This window comes from Babylonia areolata, chromosome 27, assembly GCF_041734735.1.
Source record: "Babylonia areolata isolate BAREFJ2019XMU chromosome 27, ASM4173473v1, whole genome shotgun sequence".
Lineage (NCBI taxonomy): Eukaryota > Metazoa > Mollusca > Gastropoda > Neogastropoda > Buccinidae > Babylonia > Babylonia areolata.
This window is the reverse complement of record NC_134902.1, coordinates 1,225,770-1,248,269: the sequence shown is the minus strand read 5'-3', so window position 1 is coordinate 1,248,269 and position 22,500 is coordinate 1,225,770. Positions and strand designations below refer to the sequence as shown.

General features: G+C 45.5%; 1 protein-coding gene across 5 annotated transcripts in view; it reads left to right on the top strand.

Moving 5' to 3' along the window:
- The window catches only part of LOC143300937 (low-density lipoprotein receptor-related protein 4-like), a 139,920-nt gene extending 125,396 nt beyond the window's left edge, over window positions 1-14,524 (top strand). For 2 of the 5 annotated variants that reach the window (XM_076614881.1, XM_076614880.1), the window contains exons 34-38: window positions 2,215-2,284; window positions 5,163-5,233; window positions 5,536-5,626; window positions 5,835-5,988; window positions 6,968-14,524. In XM_076614881.1, the coding sequence (XP_076470996.1) occupies window positions 2,215-2,284; window positions 5,163-5,233; window positions 5,536-5,626; window positions 5,835-5,988; window positions 6,968-7,192 (611 nt within the window). In that variant the 3' untranslated portion in view covers window positions 7,193-14,524. The remainder of the gene's footprint in view (window positions 1-2,214; window positions 2,285-5,162; window positions 5,234-5,535; window positions 5,627-5,834; window positions 5,989-6,967) is intronic. The other 3 variants (XR_013057714.1, XR_013057715.1, XR_013057713.1) reach the window with 3 other exon arrangements.
- The last annotated feature ends 7,976 nt before the right edge of the window (window positions 14,525-22,500 follow it).

Here is a 22,500-nt window from a genome sequence, read left to right as displayed (position 1 = left end):
TGCGTGTGCGTGTGTGTGTGTTTTAATGTGTGCCTGCCCCAACCTGCCATACCTCATGCCCTGTGTCACAGGTCTGTCTGTCTGTCTGTCCCCACCTGTCATTGGGATGTGTAACAGTACTCTGGGGGTCTTTCAGTATGAACAGTATGGGGAGGGGGGTTCAGTATGAACAGTGTGTGGGGATTTTTGGGGGGTGGGGGTTCTTTAAGTATGAACAGTGTGTGGGGGTGGGGGGTCTTTAAGTATGAACAGTGTGTGGGGTGGAGGGTCTTTCAGTGTGAACAGTGTGTGGGGTGGAGGGTCTTTCAGTGTGTGGGGGTGGGGTGTCTTTCAGTGTGAACAGTGTGTGGGGATGGGGTGTCTTTCAGTATGAACAGTGTGTGGGGGTGGGGGGTCTTTCAGTGTGAACAGTGTGTGGGGTGGAGGGTATTTCAGTGTGAACAGTGTGTGGGGGTGGGGTGTCTTTCAGTGTGAACAGTGTGTGGGGATGGGGTGTCTTTCAGTATGAACAGTGTGTGGGGGTGGGGGGTCTTTCAGTGTGAACAGTGTGTGGGGTGGAGGGTATTTCAGTGTGAACAGTGTGTGGGGTGGAGGGTCTTTCAGTGTGTGAGGGTGGGGTGTCTTTCAGTGTGAACAGTGTGTGGGGGTGGGGTGTCTTTCAGTGTGAACAGTTTGTGGGGGTGGGGTGTCTTTCAGTATGAACAGTGTGTGGGGTGGAGGGTCTTTCAGTGTGAACAGTGTGTGAGGGTGGGGTGTCTTTCAGTATGAACAGTGTGTGGGGGTGGGGTGTCTTTCAGTGTGAACAGTGTGTGGGGTGGAGGGTCTTTCAGTGTGAACAGTGTGTGAGGGTGGGGTGTCTTTCAGTGTGAACAGTGTGTGGGGTGGGGTGTCTTTCAGTGTGAACAGTGTGTGAGGGTGGGGGGTCTTTCAGTGTGAACAGTGTGTGAGGGTGGGGGGTCTTTCACTGTGAACACAGTGTCCCCACTCTGTACAGGAAATGTCCTCTTTTCTGACACTCTGTTTCTGACTTTTTCCTTTCTGTTGTCTCTTCCCTTTCTGCCTGGCTGGTCCTGTTATATTTTTTTTTTCTGGAGAGCTCTGAGTGTTGTTGGTCGTTTTGTGATGTGATCACTGTTCCTCCCTGGCCTGACCTGGCTGATGTGACCACTGACTGTTCCTACCTGACCTGGCTGATGTGACCACTGACTGTTCCTACCTGACCTGACCTGGCTGATGTGACCACTGACTGTTCCTACCTGACCTGACCTGGCTGATGTGACCACTGACTGTTCCTACCTGACCTGACCTGGCTGATGTGACCACTGACTGTTCCTACCTGACCTGGCTGATGTGACCACTGACTGTTCCTACCTGACCTGACCTGGCTGATGTGACCACTGACTGTTCCTCCCTGGCCTGACCTGGCTGATGTGACCACTGACTGTTCCTACCTGACCTGGCTGATGTGACCACTGACTGTTCCTACCTGACCTGACCTGGCTGATGTGATCACTGACTGTTCCTACCTGACCTGATCTGGCTTATGTGATCACTGACTGTTCTGACCTGACCTGGCTGATGTGATCACTGACTGTTCCTCCCTGGCCTGACCTGGCTGATGTGACCACTGACTGTTCTGACCTGACCTGATCTGGCCTGGCTGATGTGATCACTGACTGTTCCTACCTAACCTGATCTGGCTGATGTGACCACTGACTGTTCCTACCTGACCTGGCCTGGCCTGGCTGATGTGACCACTGACTGTTCCTACCTGACCTGACCTGGCTGATGTGACCACTGACTGTTCCTACCTGACTTGGCCTGGCTGATGTGACCACTGACTGTTCCTCCCTGACCTGACCTGGCTGATGTGACCACTGACTGTTCCTACCTGACCTGATCTGGCTGATGTGACCACTGACTGTTCCTACCTGACCTGACCTGGCTGATGTGACCACTGACTGTTCCTCCCTGACCTGATCTGGCTGATGTGACCACTGACTGTTCCTCCCTGACCTGGCTGATGTGACCACTGACTGTTCCTCCCTGACTTGGCCTGGCTGATGTGACCACTGACTGTTCCTCCCTGACCTGACCTGGCTGATGTGACCACTGACTGTTCCTCCCTGACCTGACCGGGCTGATGTGACCACTGACTGTTCCTCCCTGACCTGACCTGTGTGGAGACATGACCAGCAAGTGATGTTGTTTCAGCTCCAGTAGGTCAAGGTCACGATGAGGACGACATTGTTAATCTGGACATCAGTCATCGCCCTTCCAAGCTGTGAGTAAGGGGAAGTGTGTGTGGCCAGAAATATCACACAGAGTGTCAGTGGTCAGAAATACAGGATAGAGTGATGGTCAGACCCTGCTTTGTCCCCACCCCATCCTGTGAGGGCTGTCTGTGGTCAGTACAGGATAGTGATGGTTGTCAGAGAGATTTACTGAGGAGAGGACAGTTTGGAGGGGACAGACGAGGTTTAAAGAGGTGAGAAGAGAACCCTATGGAGTTAGAGATGGAAAGACAAGAAAAGAAATAAGCGATATTAGATCAGATATGCCCCCTCAGCCTTGAACATAGATATGGACGTACATAAAAAATATCAACCACGACACGGGCTTAATGACCAGTCATATAAACATTTATTCAGTCACCCATGACATCAAATTTTAATATTACTCTACTCCGACGCACCTTGCACTCTCTCAGTCATACATCTACTCTAACACACATTCACTCAACCAAGTCGTTCGACCCTTATATGGGTCACTAAATTGATCTATAGTCTTCCGTCAAGTTCCACCTTGAACTGTCCAGGGAAATACTAATGATAACACTTTTTCTTTTACCAGGATAGCGTCCACAAGAAAATGGCGATGATTATTCTTCACTCCCTTCAGAGTCCAGCTGTTCAACCAGCAGATCTAAACGCCGAGGATAAACACTGATGCTATCCCATGCTGATGAAGAGCCATTGATGCTAACCCAATGTTAAATGAAGTTAAGTGATGCCCTCCCAATGTTAAATGAAGTTAAGTGATGCCCTCCCAATGTTGATGACGATCAAAGAAGCTACCCCAAGTTGACAAAGAATACGAAGCTGACCCAGTTACCCACCCCAAAAGCTGATCCGCAGTTCCGCCTTGATGTAGTAAAAATAAAGCCTGTCCGAAGCCTACCCCACAGCTGATGCACAGTCTGGCCGTTAACTCTACAGGCGTAGATCCCAAAAGATGGTAGAGGGTCGTAGTCCTTTAGCAGGGGAGTAAGGGAAATGGTAAGTGGAAATGGGGTACAAGATGGAGCACAGAAAATGGACCCTGGAGTCTCCAGAATGCCTGACATCAATACAACACGGAACATACAGCGCGGCCCAGCGCAGAATAGCTCACCGCGACACAGCCCACAGCCCGGAGTAGCCCACCACCTCAAAACACGTAACTGACAGGACAGACGAATTTTGCCTGCTTGGAATCCTAAATCCTTAAGGATTTGCACTAGGATTATTAGGCTAATAAACACGCCATAACTTGTTACTCACCCGTTTCGGGAGTCTAAAGCTAGAATATACACAGAATACATCTATATAGTGATTTAGTATTGTATCACTATATAGATCTATAGAGATCTGTTGTTTGGGAAGAGTCCCAGTTAGAAGTCACTTTAGATATAAACAAAAAAATCTTTTGTGTTCTGGAAACTGTTATTGGAAAACAGTCTGTTGGAGCCTTCAGTAGTACTAGATTTGTTCCAGTAGGGTTCAGTTTCATTGTATTCTGTGTATATTCTAGCTTTAGACTCCCGAAACAGGGCAGTAACAAGTTAGGAGTGTAGAGTTAACGGCAAGACTGTGCATCAGCTGTGGGGTAGGCTTCGGACAGGCTTTATTTTTACTACATCAAGGCGGAACTGTGGATCAGCTTTTGGGGTGGGCAACAGATAGACGTTTAATTTACATCGGGATGGGTAACTGGGTCAGCTTCGTATTCTTTGTCAACTTGGGGTAGCTTCTTTGATCGTCATCAACACTAGGAGGGCATCACTTAACTTCATTTAACATTGGGTTAGCATCAATGGCTCTTCATCAGCGTGGGATAGCATCAGTGTTTATCCTCGGCGTTTAGATCTGCTGGTTGAACAGTTGGACTCTGAAGGGAGTGAAGAATAATCATCGTGATTTTCTTGTGGATGCTATCCTGGTAAAAGAAAAAGTGTTATCATTAGTATTTCCCTGGACAGTTCGAGGTGGAACTTGACGGAAGACTATAAATCAATTTAGTGACCTACATAAGGGTTGAAGGACTTGGTTGAGTGAATATGTATGAATGTGTGTTAGAGTAGATGTATGACTGAAAGAGTGCAAGGTGCGTCGGAGTAGAGTAATATTAAAATTTGATGTCATTGGTGAATGAATAAATGTTTGTATGACTGGTCATTAAGCCCGTGTCTTGGTTGATATTTTGTATGTACGTCCATATTTATGTTCAGGGCTAAGGGGGCATATCTGATCTAATATCGCCTATTTCTTCTCTTGACTGTCCATCTCTAACTCCATAGGGTTCTCTTCTCACCTCTTTAAACCTCGTCTGTCCCCTCCAAACTCTCCTCTCCTCAGTAAATCTCTCTGACACTCACCTATCCAATATAACATGTTGAAGTGGTGGGCGGGTCGACACTATTTCAAGGGCTTTTAATATTTGTTCTAAAACAACTTAACTCTGAAACAATGTAACAACTATGTTCCAACAATAGTACTGTTTAGTTTGATGGCTGTGACAATAGTCAGGTCCTGCTTTGTCCCCCACACCAGTCTGTGTGGTTGGAAGTTAGTAACACCATTCTTTGGTGTTCAAGGGACACATCTATTTCCTGGGGTTTTTTCACTTTTTTTTAACATTGTTTTAATTTTCTTTTTTTTTCTTTGAGAAAGTGATTCTTTCATTAAACTGGAACACAGTTTTATGAAGGCATTAGAAGCTTGCTTGTGTGTGTTACATCTCTGTGTTTGCATGTGTTTCTTTTCTAGGGTCGTGTGTGTATATGTTGGTGTGTGTATGGATCAGCAGGTAGTGTGTGTTGTGTGTCAACAGCTGTTGAAGTGTGTGTTATGTGTCAACAGGCGTGTGATGTGTGTCAACAGGTGTGTGATGTGTGTCAACAGGTGCACAGAGAGTGAGGCCCAGAAAGGGTTGTGTGACCAGGACATCAGTGCCAACAGGTCTCAGTCCTCAGGTGGGTGTTCTCTTCATGGTGATAGTGTGTTGTGGTGATGTCAGTTGTGATGATTGTAGTGCATTGCTTCTGATTGTTTTGTATTACTCTTTTTGTCACAACAGATTTCTCTGTGAGAAATTTGGGCTGCTCTCCCCAGGGAGAGCCACACTGTCGCCATGTCCACAGACACAGGTGTTCTGTCGTGTTGATGGCAGTATGTTTGAAGTTGCTGACACTGTCGCTATGTCCACAGACACAGGTGTTCTGTCGTGTTGATGGCAGTATGTTTGAAGTTGCTGACACTGTTGCTATGTCCACAGACACAGGTGCCCAAGGTGCCTACATCGCTCTGGGAATCATCCTGGTTCTGGTGTGTGTCTGTGTTGTCGTCATCTTCTTCATGTGGAGGAGGTGAGTACTGGTGTGTGTGTCTCTGTGTGTGTCTGTGTGGTCATGTGGACGAGGTGAAAAGTTGTGTGTGTGTGGTCATCTTCATGTGGACGAGGTGAGAAGTTGTGTGCATGTGGTCATCTTCATGTGGACGAGGTGAGAAGCTGTGTGTGTGGTCATGTGGAACGCCGTCACCACCTACACACCTGCCCCACGTTGCTTTGTTCAGACACCGGCGGAGACACTACAACGTGGAGGAGTTTCGAACCCTGACCTATGCCAACCCCACATACCAGAAGACGAGCACAGAGACCATCAACTCCAGTTCTGCTGACCAGAGATCTCTGCCGTCTTGGCACCTCTTCCGCTGCCACAACAGTCAGGTGGGTGTAGGTTGGGGGTGGGGGAGGGGGTATTTGTATTTGTATCACTTTTTTTTTGTCAAAACAGATTTCTCTGTGTGAAATTCGGGCTGCTCTCCCCAGGGAGAGCGTATTGCTACACTGACAGCGCCACCCATTTTTTTGTATTGGGGGGGTATTTTTTTCTGTGTGCGATTTTGTTTTCCTAAGTGGTTTATCATCTCATCCTAATGACTAGCGTCCAGACCACCACTCAAGGTGTAGTGGAGGGGGAGAAAATACTGGTGACTGCTGGTGTGATTCAAACCAGCGTCCTCAGATTATCTCGCTTCCCAGACAGATGCGTTACCTCTGGGGGGTGAGGGGGTGTCAGCCTGCCACAGACACAGCCTGACCTCAACACAGTGTGGACAAGGACTGGGGGGGGGGGGGGGGGGGGGGGGGAACCTGTGTGCTGTGACACAGGAAACACTGTACTGACCTGTGTGCTGTGTGACAGGAAACACTGTACTGACCTGTGTGCTGTGTGTGACAGGAAACACTGTACTGACCTGTGTGCTGTGTGTGACAGGAAACACTGTATTGACCTGTGTGACAGGAAACACTGTACTGACCTGTGTGCTGTGTGACAGGAAACACTGTACTGACCTGTGTGTGACAGGAAACACTGTACTGACCTGTGTGTGACAGGAAACACTGTACTGACCTGTGTGCTGTGTGACAGGAAACACTGTACTGACCTGTGTGCTGTGTGACAGGAAACACTGTACTGACCTGTGTGCTGTGTGACAGGAAACACTGTACTGACCTGTGTGTGCTGTGTGACAGGAAACACTGTACTGACCTGTGTGCTGTGTGACAGGAAACACTGTACTGACCTGTGTGCTGTGTGACAGGAAACACTGTACTGACCTGTGTCCTGTGTGTGACAGGAAACACTGTACTGACCTGTGTGCGGTGTGACAGGAAACACTATACTGACCTGTGTGCTGTGTGACAGGAAAAGCTGGCCATGGTTCCCCTGGATGGGGACTCTCTGCTGAACGGAGAGACGACAGCTCTGTTTGTGCACAAGGACCCCGCCCCCACCCCGCAAGGCAGGACAGAGGGGTCGGACCCTAACGACAGGTACGTCACGCACACCTGTTTCAAGCTGCGCCCCAACACCGACAGCAACCCGGCCGTGAGACCTCAGGTCCCGTACACACCTGTGGACCATACCTGAGGGGCACCACCCTGACCTCATGCTTCAAGGGTCACTGGCTGGCTGGCTGGCTGTGTTTGTTGGACAACTCTTCGCTCGCCATGCTGGCTGTTTGATACACAACTCATCGCACACCATGCTGTTTGGACAACTCATCGCACACCATGCTGTTTGACAGACAACTTATTGCACACCATGCTGTTTGACAGACAAATCTCTCACCACACTGGCTGATAGACATCATACACCATGCTGGCTGTGTTCGACAGACAACTCATCGCTGGACACACTGTTTGACAGACAACTCATCGCTGGACACACTGTCATTGTGTGCTGATACTGTAAGATGACAAGTGTACAGGCTGGAGATACATTCACATGGTGTGCACGTGCCACTTTCTCACCTCATGTCTTCTCCCTTTGTGTGCCCGTCATGTGGAGTCTGTAGTGTGTGCCTGTCATGTGATGTGTGCATGTGATGTGTATGCCTGTCATGTGATGTGTGTACCCTTGATGTGTATGCACATCATGTGATGTGTGTGTGCCCATCATTGGGTGTGTGATGTGTGTATGCCCGTCTGTGTGTGTGTGTGTGTGTATGCCCGTCATGTGTGTGATGTGTGTATTCATATGCCCAGCATATGATTGTGTGTGTATGCCCGTTATGTGGTGTGTGATGTGTATGCCTGTACTGTGGTATGTGCCTGTGATGTGGTGCATGTATGCCCATCATGTGGTGTGTGCTTGTTATGTGGTGTCTGTGGTATGTGTGTAGCCCGTCGTGTGTGTGTGTGTGCCCGTCATGTGGTGTGTGCCCGTCATGTGGTGTGTGCCTGTCATGTGGTGTGTGCCTGTGAAGTGAATGCCCATCATGTGGTGTGTGCCTGTGATGTGAATGCCCATGTGGTGTGTGCCTGTGGTGTGAATGCCCATCATGTGGTGTGTGCCTGTGATGTGAATGCCCATCATGTGGTGTGTGCCCGTGATGGTGATGGCTGTGGTGGTGTTGAGTGGTCAGGGTGGTGTTTTGTGTTCTCTTGTGGTGGTGTTGGTCACACTGCAGGAAGTGTGGAGTAAAGACGGTGTCGGATGAAAAGCTGAAGGCCTCACTTACTGCCGCTGTCTTTTGAAGTGTTTCCATGTAGTGTACAGTTTGGGTTTTATTGGTTTTCTTCTTTTCCACCAACATGCAGTGTTGTTCATGTCCATGATGAACAAGCCTTGTCTGTGTACCTGTGAGGTAAAGGGCTGTGTCCAACTCAGTTGGGTAACCTGCTCTTTACCCTTTCTCGAACCCCCCACCTCTCTACTTACAAATCAAAATGGAAAGGTGTGAATCACATATGCACCATAAGTGATACATAGCTGTTTTGTTCTGTAACATGCAGCATGAGGTTTAAGCTGTCACATGGCAGAGGTACGCAGTGTTTCTCTGACAGATCTATTCACCGAGATGCTGGACAGACATGGTGCTTTCCTTGGTTCTGTGTTAAGATGGTTTTTGTTGTGTTTTTTTCTTGAGGAATAAGTTTTAAAAGATTTTATGACAATGATTTTTGTAGTTTTATTTGGCCAGTGATTTGGGAACGAATATTCTCTTTTATTTACTTTTGTAACAGTGGTTTAATACACCATTTCCAAAGAATCATGTACAATAATTCATGTCATTATATATATATATTCGTGTCACAGGAATTGAAGGAAAGTGTATATTCTTAGGTGAAAAAGGAGGATTTCTTTCTGTTTGAAGTGTGGACTGTTGGGTGAAGAAGAAAAAGGATTTTACTTTCTTTCGAAGTGTGACGCACATGACAGCAGCAGAAGTGTGGAGTGTGAGGCACAGGACAGCAGCACACGTCACTGCCTGTGAGGAAACATGATGCAGCTACAAGACGGTGAACATTGGTGTTTAAATTGTGCATTGCCTCTTCACTGTGTGGATTGTGGGCACTTGTAAACAGGCCAAAGGACTTCGGTGTGGATTGTGGGCACTTGTAAACGGGCCAAAGGAGTTAGGTGTGGATTGTGGGCACTTGTTAACAGGCCAAAGATTTCCACTGTATGCATTGTGGGCACTTGTTAACAGGACAAAGGACTTCGCTGTGTGGATTGAGGGCACTTGTTAACAGGACAAAGGACTTCGCTGTGTGGATTGAGGGCACTTGTTAACAGGACAAAGGACTTCGCTGTGTGGATTGTGAGCACTTGTTAACAGGACAAAGGACTTCGCTGTCACACAGCCAGCAAGACTGAACATTTTTTACATTGGTGTATTGAGAAAGAAAAAAAACGGTTGTGTGTGTGTATGTTTGTAAAAAATGATTGTGTGTGCTTGTGTGTGAGCATCAGATGGTGTTGTTAGCAAATCAAACAAAATTGTAATGAATATTGTTGGCATTGTTATTTGTGAGGGTTTTTTGTATTGACATTGTCACCAGTGTGTTATTTGTGAGGGGTTTTTGTATCAACATTATCACCTGTCTAGATGTATGGCTGTCAGGCACACCCACCTCATGGATCTCTGTGACTTCACAGCAAAATCATTGGTAGATACATCATGTGTGGTGTGTGCCTGTGCATACATGGGTGGGTATGAGTGTATGTGTGTGCGTGTTAGAATTGAAAAAAACACATATGTCGGGACAGTTGAAGGAAGCACCAGTTTAAAAGAGGAGTAATAACTGATGGTTTGTTTTATTCCTGTTGATTTTAATCTTATTGCCAGCACAAATGTGGACATTGTTGATGGACATGCTGGTGTCTGTAAAAGTGAACAGACTATGTAAGGTAACTGTGTGGCATGGTTACTATGGTGACAGTGTGTATGATTACCATGGTTAGTGTTGTACTGTTACATTGTAACTGTGTGCACGGTTACCATGGTTACAGTGTGTACAGTTACTATGGTGACAGTGTGGATGCCGGAACCAAGGTATTTCTTCTCTCCTTTCAGATGGCTTCACAAAGTCCAGATTCAGAGTGGCGACTGACATCCTGACCTGTCAGCACTGTCTCATCTCAGTGGGCTGACAGCCCAGTCTTAACAGTCAGGTGACTGCCCTCAATGAAATTAAACATGGAGGGGTTCTGTTCTCATTGGTCAGAGGGACACCCTAGTCTGTGCAACGAAGGCAGTTGTTGGCTGGAGGAAGAGCTGTACAATTTCTGAGTCAGTGGAGTTGGGTCAGGCCTCTAGAACATGGAGGGAATGATGATGATGATTGCGGCTGCAGTGCAGGAGAGGAGGACATTTCTATTCCCTCTCCCCTCCCCAGTGAACTGTGTCACCTTCTTGCTGAAGGAATTGGAAGTGTTTATTTTGTATGGTATTATCACAACAGATTCCCCTGACTGGAATTCTGGCAGCTCCTTCCTGAGAGAGAGTGTTCCCACAGTGCAGTGCCACCTTTTTCTATCAGCATGTGTTTCACACTGTGCTGTCAAATTGGGGATTTTTCTACAGAAATTTGCCACGGACGACACTTGTTGTCATGGGTTCTTTTACGTGCACACTGCACATGGGACCTTAGTGTGATGAAGTTGGAATAACAAACATAGCGTGTTGATCATTACATCCCATTTGGTGACAGTGGCACTGAGAACCATTTTCACTCGGGTCTTCATAGAACTCGGCAGAATTCTTTGCAGTTGAATTGATTGATTTGCTGTATCCCCATCAGAGGATGAAAGAACTTAATCATTTCTCCATTATTGTTCTGGTGTTTTTTGCTGCGTTTAGTTTTCTTAAGAAGTTACATTTATGTACGATTTGGAATGTTGAACTTTTCATCGTTTTCTTGAGAAATGCTCCACTTGAAGACGGAACCTACCCAATAATATGTACAGGAATGGAATACTGATCTTAAACTTTGAAGGTCAGCAGTATTAGGTGGGGCTTCCTGGCTAGGCACACATCCTAGCTAGGTGACGTCACTCTAGGCACATGTCCTAGCTAGGTGACGTCACTCTCTAGCCACGTCCTAGCTAGGTGGCGTCACATGTCCTAGCTAGGTGGCGTCACTTTCTAGGCACATGTCCTAGCTAAGTGACATCACTTTCTAGGCACATGTCCTAGCTAGGCACACATCCTAGCAAGTGGCACCACTCTCTAGAGACATGTCCTAGCTAAGTGATGTCACTTTCTAGGCACGTGTCCTAGTTATGTGGCACCATTCTAGGCACATGTCCTAGTTAGGTGGCATCACTTACTAGACACACATCCTAGCTAGTAGCACCACTCTTGGCACATTCCTAGCTAAGTGACATAGCTAGGACATGCGGCTAGAAAGTGATGTCATCTAGCTAGCACATGTGGCTAGAGAGTGACGCCACCTTAGCTAGGATATGTGCCTAGAGAGTGACGTCACTTAGGACATGAGTGGTGCCACTAGCTAGGACACGCACCTAGAGTGGTGCCACTAGCTTAAGATGTGTGCCAAGAGAGTGGTGTCACAAGCTAGGGTATATGGCTAGAACATCAAGTGACATCACTTTCTAGCCACACGTCCTAGCTTGGCACACATCCTAACAAGTGGGACCACTCTTGGCACATGTCCTAGCTAAGTGACATAGCTAGGATGTGTGGCTAGAGTGATGTCACTTTGCTAGGTGCCTAGAGAGTGGGGACATGTGGCTAGAGAGTGACATCATTTAGCTATGAGTGGTGCCACTAGCTAGGATGTGTACTTAGAGAGTGACGCCACCTGGCTTGGACATGTGCCTAGAGAGTGGTGCCACTAGCTTTTTAGCTTAAGTTTATTTTTCTTGTTGAGTTTTTAAAATTGTGTACCAGAAACTGATCATCATGTAAAATCCTTTCAAACTGGGCATCCTTCCTTTCGTATGATTAAGAGGGAAGTTACATTTATGTATGATTTGGAATGTTGAACTTTTCATCGTTTTCTTGAGAAACGCTCCACTTGAAGACGGAACCTACCCAATAATATGTACAGGAATGGAATACTGATCTTAAACTTTGAAGGTCAGCAGTATTAGGTGGGGCTTCCTGGCTAGGCACACATCCTAGCTAGGTGACGTCACTCTCTAGCCACATGTCCTAGCTAGCATCACATGTCCTAGCTAGGTGGCGTCACTTTAAGGCACACATCCTACCTAGTGGAACCACTCTAGCTACATGTCCTAGCTAAGTGACATCACTTTCTAGGCACGTGTCCTAGCTAGGCACATCCTAGCAAGTGGCACCACTCTCTAGAGACATGTCCTAGCTAAGTGACATCACTTTCTAGGCACGTGTCCTAGTTATGTGGCACCATTCTAGGCACATGTCCTAGCTAGGTGGCATCACTTACTAGACACACATCTAGCTAGTAGCACCACTCTTGGCACATTCCTAGCTAAGTGACATAGCTAGGACATGCGGCTAGAAAGTGATGTCATCTAGCTAGCACATGTGGCTAGAGAGTGACGCCACCTTAGCTAGGACATGTGCCTAGAGAGTGACGTCACTTAGGACATGAGTGGTGCCACTAGCTAGGACACGCACCTAGAGTGGTGCCACTAGCTTAAGATGTGTGCCAAGAGTGGTGTCACAAGCTAGGGTATATGGCTAGAACGTCAAGTGACATCACTTTCTAGCCACATGTCCTAGCTTGGCACATGTCTTAGCTAAGTGATGTCACTTTCTAGGTGGTGTCACTTGCTAGGCACTCTCTTGGCACATGTCCCAGCTAGGACATGTGGCTAGAAAGTGAAGTCACCTAGCTAGGAAATGGGCCAAGATTGGTGCCACTAGCTAGGATGTGTGGTTTGAGTGATGTCACTTTGCTAGGTGCCTAGAGAGTGGGGACATGTGGCTAGAGTGACATCACTTAGCTAGGATGTGTACTTAGAGAGTGACGCCACCTGCCTAGAGAGTGGTGCCACTAGCTTTTTAGCTTAAGTTGTGTGTGCCTAGCTTGGGTGTGTGGCAAGAAAGTGATGTCACTTAGCTAGGACATGTGCCTAGAAAGTGAAGTGACATCACTTTCTAGCCACACATCCTAGCTAGTGGCACCATTCTCTAGGCACATGTCCTAGCTCTCTAGCATCACTCTCTAAGCACACATCCTAGTTAGGTGGTGTCACTTAAGGGTGTGGAAGTTACTGCTGTGTAAAGAAAATCCTAAGCATTATTTTTATTGGGATTATAAAGAATCAATTAAAGTGTGGTGTTTCTAGATTTTTGCAAAAGAGATTCATGATGGATTACTCACTCTGGATGGCCCCTTCACAACGTTTCAGACGCCCCAATCAGGGGCAGAGTGGCACCCAATTTCCATAATGGCGTTATGAGCTCATATCTTACATTTAACAGTGACTGGTTCACATGAACAGTGTGTCAACAATGGTGTCTGACCCAGTTTAGCCTCAGTCACAAGGCAGACCACAGAATGATGGGGCCATATCATGCCTATATAACGTTCTGTCATCAGTGAGTGCAAATTAAGAACAAAAAATATGGACACTTTCATCAGTTCTGTGTATGATAGCATAAGAAGAGAGGAAGTCTATTTCCCCAACTAACTTATGTTACAGATCAGTTGGAAGTTTTCAGCTCATAAATTCTAACATTTGTTTTTTTGATAGACAACCCATTTGTATGGGTTAGAAATAAATTCACCAAAAAACAAATGTAAGAATTTATGAGCTGAAAACTTCCAAACTGATCTGTAACAAAAGTTAGTTGGGGACCAAAAAAAAAACAAAAACAAAATTCCTCCCTTCTTGTGCTATCATACAGTGAGATGATAAAACTATCCATATTTTTTTTGATTGAAATTTGCACACACTGGTGACCTGTAGTGTTATATAGGCATAATATGGTCCCTTTATCTAATTCTGTTGTCCGCCTTGTGACCGAGACGAAACTGGGTCAGACGCCATTGTTGACACACGCTGTTCATGTGAACCAGTCACAAGCACAGCAAAAAACACTTCATTTATTGGTGGCAGAGGAGAGTGGAAAGGTCAAAGATATTCTTGACTCATAACATTATGGAAATTGGGTGCCACTCCAAAATTTCAAAACCATCTAAGACCCCAATCGGGGCCATTCATCTGAAACGGTTGTAAACAGTAGGGCCAATCAGGGCCTTTCATCCGGAGCGAGTGGAAAGTAACGGCATTTTAAACATTGATCTTGCCATGATTGTGTGCTTCCAGACTGTCATTTCTGAAGGATTTTACATTTACTGTGGAGATATCAGCTGTACAGATATCAGCTGTACAGAAATGAGCTGTGAATTGTGTATTTAATATTGATAATAATATTGAGTAGTTTGACATCAGCATGTCACTCTACTCACATTGTCATTGATCGCTGTCAGAATCTCGTTAGTAAAACAGAATATCAAATCCATATGGTCAGTGATTTACTGCAAAGTGTGTGTGTGTGTTTGTTTTTTTTTGGGGGGGGTTACTGCTTTTCCCTTTCATTTTCTACTCACCTCATCTACTCACCTCATTGTAGGCTCTATTCTGCTCTAAAACAGCAACTGTACAAAACACCCAGAACCCAATCCCTTTAGAAATACCACGTACACACTTTTTCATATTCACTTAATACACAATATCAAAAAGAAAATAGTGACGGAATATCAACACACAATATCAAATAGAAAATAAGTGACATATCACATACATTCTTATCTCACTTTAAAAACATCAGTAAAGATCACAATGCTAGGTGACCCTCAAAGAGCACATTTAAAGACAATAGGAAGCTAAAAAAATGTTCCACATACAAAAGCAATATCACACAATTAACAAATCACTACACATAAATGCCTGAAGATCATCAACAGTAATGGTGTTGTCAACAATGTGAGGGTGGGTATGTAGTTTCCAGTCAATGTGTCAGTAACAAGATCCAAGAACAACAAGAGACAGTGTCTCTGTAAAATAGGTTTTTACACAAAAGAAAGCAGTACAATAAACAATCTCCATGATTCACACTATCACAGTAGTGTCGTCAAGTCTCCCCACAAACATCACAGTCAATGGTAACAATCAACAGCTCTTGAAGAACACAGACATCATTCCTTTTCTTCTCCCAATCAACATTCCCACAACCTTAGTTGTTGAGCAGACATCACCACGGAACCTGAACACTCAACCTGTCAACACACACTGCTCTACAATCAACCTGTCAACACACACTGCTCTACAGTCAGCATGTCAACACACACTGCTCTACAGATAGTCAACCTGTCAACACACACTGCTCAACACACACTGCTCTACAGTCAAGCTGTCAACACACACTGCTCTACAGTCAACCTGTCAACACACACTACAGATGGTCAACCTGTCAACACACACACTGCTCTATAGTCTACTTGTCAACACATTGCTCTACAGTCAGCCTGTCAACACACACTGCTCTACAGTCAACCTGCTCTACAGACAGTCAACTGTCAACACACACTGCTCTACAGACAGTCAACCTGTCAACACACACTGCTCTACAGTCAGCCAGCCTGTCAACACACTGCTCTACAGTCAGTCAACCTGTCAACACACACTGCTCTACAGACATTTACAGACAAACCTTTCAACACACACTGCTCTACAGTCAAGCTGTCAACACACACTGCTCTACAGTCAGTCAGCCTGTAGCACCATACAATATGAACAATCAACCTGTCAACATGCACTGCTCTGTTGAAAGTTTCCTCTCTTCCCCATTTACATCACCTGATGCACCAGCTGTGTGCACAAACTTGGCACATTAAAATTTCACCAAGAAGAGACCAACCTGAACAAATGAAATAGGAACACACATAGCAATGACACATCATTAAGACAGGCCATAGCAATGACACATCATTAAGACAGGCCATAACAATGACATAATTAAGACAGGCCATAGCAATGACACATTATTAAGACAGGCCATAACAGTGACACATAATTAAGATAGGCCATAGCAATGACATAATTAAGATGGGCCATAGCAATGACATCATTAAGACAGGCCATAACAATGACATAGACAGGACATAACAATGACATAAGACAGGCCATAGCAATGACACATCATTGAGACAGGCCATAACAATGACACATCATTAAGACAGGCCATAACATTGACATCTTTAAGACAGGCCATAACAATGACACATCATTAAGACAGGCCATAACAATGACATAATTACGACAGGTCATAACAATGACACATCATTAAGACAGGTCTTAACAATGACACATCATTAACTCATTGTACCCCACAGCTACATGCCTACAACTCCTCTGGACCAGCACTGCGTGAGACCACTGTAGAAAACACAGGGTGGTTCACTAAAACTGCGAAAACTGATGGAGAACTGTTGATTTAATCGGTCAAACGAAGCTTTGTTTTCATGGTTCCGGAATCTGTAAACCGTTCAGTTAAGAATGCAAACTGTACCAAGCAAGAATGAACGAAAGGAAATTTTCTTCTTCAAATTATGTTTAACCCGGAGAGCGCGATGAGCCACGATCGTGGCTTTCCCGGTAAAGTGCGATGGGCCACGATCGTGGCTCTGTTTACATAAGGTCCGACATCGTACGGCTATGCTCGGCAGCCTTCGTAAAACTGCCTCGTTCTGGTGTTGCTGCCTCCCTGCTTGAGTTTGCACAAACTTTGACCGAGTTTATAAGTCCAGATCTTCGTATTTTTTGTAAACAATGAGTGACACTGAAGTTGACAAAGCTCAGGAAATGAGTGACCTTGTCACTAGTGATGATTCATTTGCTGACAGGGATTCTGGTGAAAACGGCTTTGTTATTTTGACACTTGGGCATGCTGGCTTGCTTGTTGTTCATTCAGTTTTGTGTCTCCAGCCACAAAAACTGGGGGGTGTGTGATGGGGGTGGGGAGGGGTGGTAAAGTGGGTTAGGCATGGGTCTATTGCGATTTCTTGACCAAATCAAGCTAGAAAAATGGAAATTATTTTGATTTAAAGCATTCTTGCTGCTTTTGAAAGCAACATGAGCTAAAAGAAAACATTTATTTCTGTTTTTGCCTGTGATTGCATAAAGTATTGTAGATGTGCGCGTGCGTGGCGTCGGTGGGTGTGTCTCAAACAAATAATACAATGCTTATAATTTCATTGTTTCAGTTATATTCATATCATGATTCTGCAGCCAGAACATTTTTGCAACAGTTTAATTCCAATTTTGAGATTTTGACTCTGTAAAAGATGTGAAAATACCTATAAACATTGTGGTTGACGTTTTTGGAAAACGAGTGTGCAAAATTTGTTAATTATATCCTATGGAATATCTCCAACTGCATACAAGGTACAGCCTTTTTCTTACTTTTATCTGATTCTTCATTCACTCTACTTTCCAAAAATGTATAGGTTTACCTATTTATTCTTACTGATAAGCATACAAATGCCCCAAATCAGAGCACAGGTAGCGGAGGCAAACTATCCCTTTGTTTTAAGCATGATTTCTGTAAGTATGTTTTATTATATCCAGCACTTTGAGGGTTAAGTAACGTACTTACTGTGACCCACTAGTGCAGACTCCAGCAGGGGTCTGATTCCTATCCTGTGCAAACTAATACCCATCTATGTGGTGAAAACGAAAGTAGCTACGGATGATAACTTCCCGAAGTAAGTTACCTCTCCTTTGCATCCCTGACTAGCGCCCTCTTTTGACGGCAACTTGCCGCAACCAGTGCAGCATGCTGAGCCACCATCCCTTAAGCGAGAGACGTCCCTAAGTAGAATTCAATGAAGGTAGCAGGGTTTTTCCAGCAAGCAGCCTCCATGTCTTATTGCCGTGCTGAGTGGGCAAAGGCAAGGAAAGAGGACCATGCTCTGACTCTGTGAGCTCTGGCTGAGGGGGCATGTGCTAAGGGGTCTGAGTTTGAGTGGGTGAGTTGGCGACACCACTTGCCAGGGGCGATGGGGCTCAGAGATAGGGTGTACTGCATCACCTAAGGATGTTGGTGCGGGCAAAGACGACTCAGGCCTGCAGCTGTATTGTGGGTGAGGTCTGTGGACCACAGCTGTGCTGATAAATGTAGCGTAAAGAGAATCAGGTCAGTGTGTTGAAACCACACTTTACTGAGAGCCCTTCCAATCAAAGGAAGGGAAGGAAACACGTACCCTATGGGGTTGTCTCACTTGAGTGCGGTTGAGCCTCAATGCAAGGAGGTCAAATAAAATTATGGTGCTTACAGCCTCGCCGACCACTGAGGCCATTTCAAGGCGATCGCCACATTAATACCTACTACAAGTCAAGGGTAAATAATTTTTTTTTTTTTTAAACAATAAAAACTAGTCACCATTTAAGCTTTCCACTCAAAAGTTTAAAAACCTTCCATAGTTTAAAATCTTCAAATCTGATTAAAAATGTTCACTTCTTTCAAGAAGTCCATCAGCGTCCACGGAGGGACATCACAAAACAAAGTCTTCAGAGAAACCGCCATGTAATGTCTGTGTCTAACGTCATGCAGATCCCAACAGTCAAGGAACACGTGTTTCATGGTGAGAGGCTCATCACATGGAATACATCGAGGGGCCTCTTCCCCCTTCAACAAGCAAGAATGGGTAAAAAAAAAATGTGCCCCGCACGCAGTCTGCACAGCACAGACTCCTCCTTTCTGTTCTTCACCCCCGATGGGAGGGTCTCTTTTAGGTCTGGATGGATCTGGAACAGCTTGTTGTCCGTCTGGATGTTCCACTCCTCTTGCCAAAGATCCTTACCATAAGTGTTCACCTTCTGCTTCATGTCTGTGTATGGTACGAAGGATCTCGATAATTCTTCCTTTACAGCGTTCTTGGCCAGCTGGTCTGCCCTTTCGTTACCACGAATGCCAACATGACTGGGAACCCAGGACAACACAGCATCATATCCTTTCTTCGTTACCAGAGTAAAAGCATTGTAGAACTCCAGCAGTTTGGGATGAGTGAGATTCCTGCAGGCAATCGCCTCCAGGGCTGACAAGGGGACGGAAAAGATCATGAATCTCTTTTGTTTCGAACAGAGAACCATTTTTACTGCCAGAACCAGTGCGGTCAGTTCCGCAGTGTACACTGAGCTGTCAGACAGGATGTGTTCCGTTGATGGCCGGTCAGGGAAGGCGGGACAGAATGCAGATGCAGTGACTCCGTCTTCCGACTTGGAACTGTCAGTGAAGATTTTTTGGAAAGTGGGAAATTTATGGCAGAGTTCCAAAAAGTCAGTTCTGTAGGCCAGTGAACTGGTGGAGTCTTTACGGTACGAAGCCAGATCGAATCGGACCTCAGGTGTAAAGGTCCACGGTGGGCTGTCCGGGAACATGGAGAAATCTGAGATACCGCCGACATCCAGATCGGCATTTTCTTTCTGCCGACTGGCAGGGCCGAGAAAATGCAGAGTGGGTTGAGACCGATCGTGGATCGATTGAATTAAGAGAAACAACACCACTGACCTGAGTATAATGAAACAAACCCTGAGAACCCGCCGGAGAAGGCGTAGGAGGTGGTGAAGGTATGGAGTTGACTTGAGGAAGCAGAGGCGGTGGAGGGTAGCTGTAAACGGAGCCCGAGATAGAGGGCCCAGTGTCATATCATATCATGTCAATATGAAGGCCTTTAGGCCTGTAAGGCCTTTTGCCCACTTGAAATGGGGGGAAATGAGAGCCCCCATAACTGTATAGAGATATTTTTATAATCTAATAGTGCACAAGGCTTATTAATAAGTAATAAAATGAGTTTTGTATTTTAAATTTTGAAAGTAAGTGTCAACACGATTTTCTTAAGTATTCACTGTGTCCGCCGGTCGATTGTGATTGCGCCGTAATATGCGCTCGATCGCCCAATCAGACCAAGTAGTTTTGTGATCTGTTGTGATTCATCATCGGACACAAAACATGAGCGCCAAAGAATCAGCTGTAGCTACTTTTGTTTTCTCCACATAGGCGGGTAGTAGTTTGCACAGGACAGGAATCAGACCCCTACCAGAGTCTGCACTAGCGGGTCACGGTTAAGTATGTGTAGTTCAAAGTAGAATTGTGTGTTGGTATGAGAATACTCGTACCTGGTTCACAGGGGAAGCAATCATACCACGAGTTAACTGGTACCTGGAGTAGAATGAGTTAAGATAAAACATAAGTAAGACAAGTCTTAACAATGACACATAATGAAGACAGTTCTTAGACTCGTCTTACAAATGACACAACTTATACAGGTCTTTTATGACATAACTAAGACGGGTCTAAGCAACAACATGATACAAAGTGGCCTCGACAATGACACAGAATTAACCAGTTCAGTGCCAGAGAATTTTGTAAAAAAGTGCTCTCCCATTGCCAGGGAATTTTGAGGATTTGGGGGTAATAAATCACAAACAATTCTAGCACAAAAGCTATGGGTGATACAGAAAGAAAGTAAATGTTTTTGTGAAGTAAAATGAGTGTAGATTCTGCTTCTGGGCTTTTTTTTGCAGGTAACTGTTCAGGCATGTAAACTCAAGATAATAATTTTTGTGCAACAAAAAAGTCTATTTCCATCTCTACATAATGACATCCATAAAGAAAACAAACAAAATACAGCTAGAAATAGCAAGCCTATTGTCAGATTATACCAGCAGAAGAAATTAAAACAGGCTATAAGTTTATGAAAACAAATCACAGCTCTTGCAGACATGTAAGTAAATCACTGTCCAAACAATGACAAAAGTGAGTAAAGTCAACGTAAAAGGTCAATCAGTCCCAGAAACTGAACTGGCAAGCTTTTTGACAGCAAAGAGCGTTTGCAAGTGACAGGGTGAAGTTCTTTGATGACGTTCACTCCTTTCAAGATGCACGTGGGCCGACTGAATTGCCTGCTGTGCATCCAACTTGCCGCGTCTTCAAACAAGTCATCCCTCTGATTCAGTGAAAAAAAAGCTTTAAAAACAAAAAGCACGTGTTTCACGGCCAGTGCAGGATCAGCACTGCGTTTCGTGAAAATCGTGGGGCATTGGCGGTTGTCGACTGCCTTCTGTCTGCTTTGAAATGTGAGTTCACTCTTCCCAAAAGCCACGCCCCCTTGATGACCTCTGGCTGACATTTGACCTATTGTCTTACATCACTCCTCTCCCTCTCATCCCCTTCTTCCAACACTGGCTGCATGTATTCTGTCAGTCATAGCCACTTGTTCAAAAACGCTCTCTGATTGGATGGACGGACTGAACTACCATCAAATGGGCTGTTAGTTTCATAACTGTCGTCAATCACCTTCGTTTTCAAACCAATCATCAGACAAGACAGATCCTTCTCCATCACAAAAGCTGTCCGTAAGCACAAGCAGAGTTTTTAGAATTGTGTAAATCTGCTGACTGTGACTGTTTGCTTTACTGGACACAGTTTTCAATGCATTTGCTTGCACATGATGCAACCCCCTTTTAAATGTGTGTATCACGTGGTCAGTTAGCAAATTATTATCGAGTTGAAAGAGGTCTTCTACCTGATGTAAGTTCATTTAAATAGTATTTTTATAATCCAGACACATCAAACTAACTGTTCAGAGTCTGTTTTGGGGAACTGAACCAAACTCCAATGAAGGAAAAATCAGAACATATGCAGGACGTCAGTGGACGTCTTATAGGCACTATGGCAATACTTTTTGTAGGACGTCAGCTGACGTCTTATAGGCACTCTACTGGTTAAGACATAACAGCAATACCATACCAATGTATACAACAGCAAAGACAGGACAGAAAGAACCAAAAGGTCTGGTTTGACATGTCAAGGAGAAATTACCTCCCCTGCAGCAGTGACCTCTGACCCCAAACCGCAGTGACCTCTGACCCCAACAGCAGGGAAACAGGAGGCAGAAATGTCTTCTCCCAATCCCTGACCCCTGACCCCACTGCCATTAAACAGTGAAAGAATTAAGTCATTTACCTTTCTGAAAATCCTTCACACCATTCTCCTGGGGCCTTGGTGGGTGATGATTGGGGGGAGGGGGGTCCTCACTGTGTGTAGAGAACATGACGATGGGGGTGGGGTGGGGTGTCCATCACTGTGTGTAGAGAACATGACGATGGAGGTGGGGTGGGGTGTCCATCACTGTGTCTAGAGAACATGACGATAGAGGTGGGGGGTCCATCTCTGTGTGTAGAGAACATGACGATGGAGGTGGGGGGTCCATCACTGTGTGTAGAGAACATGACGATGGGGGTGGGGTGGGGGGTCCATCTCTGTGTGTAGAGAACATGACGATAAAGGTGGGGGGTCCTCACTGTGTGTAGAGAACATGACGATGGGGGAGGGGGGTCCTCACTGTGTGTAGAGAACATGACGATAGAGGTGGGGGGTCCATCTCTGTGTGTAGAGAACATGACGATGGGGGTGGGGTGGGGGGTCCATC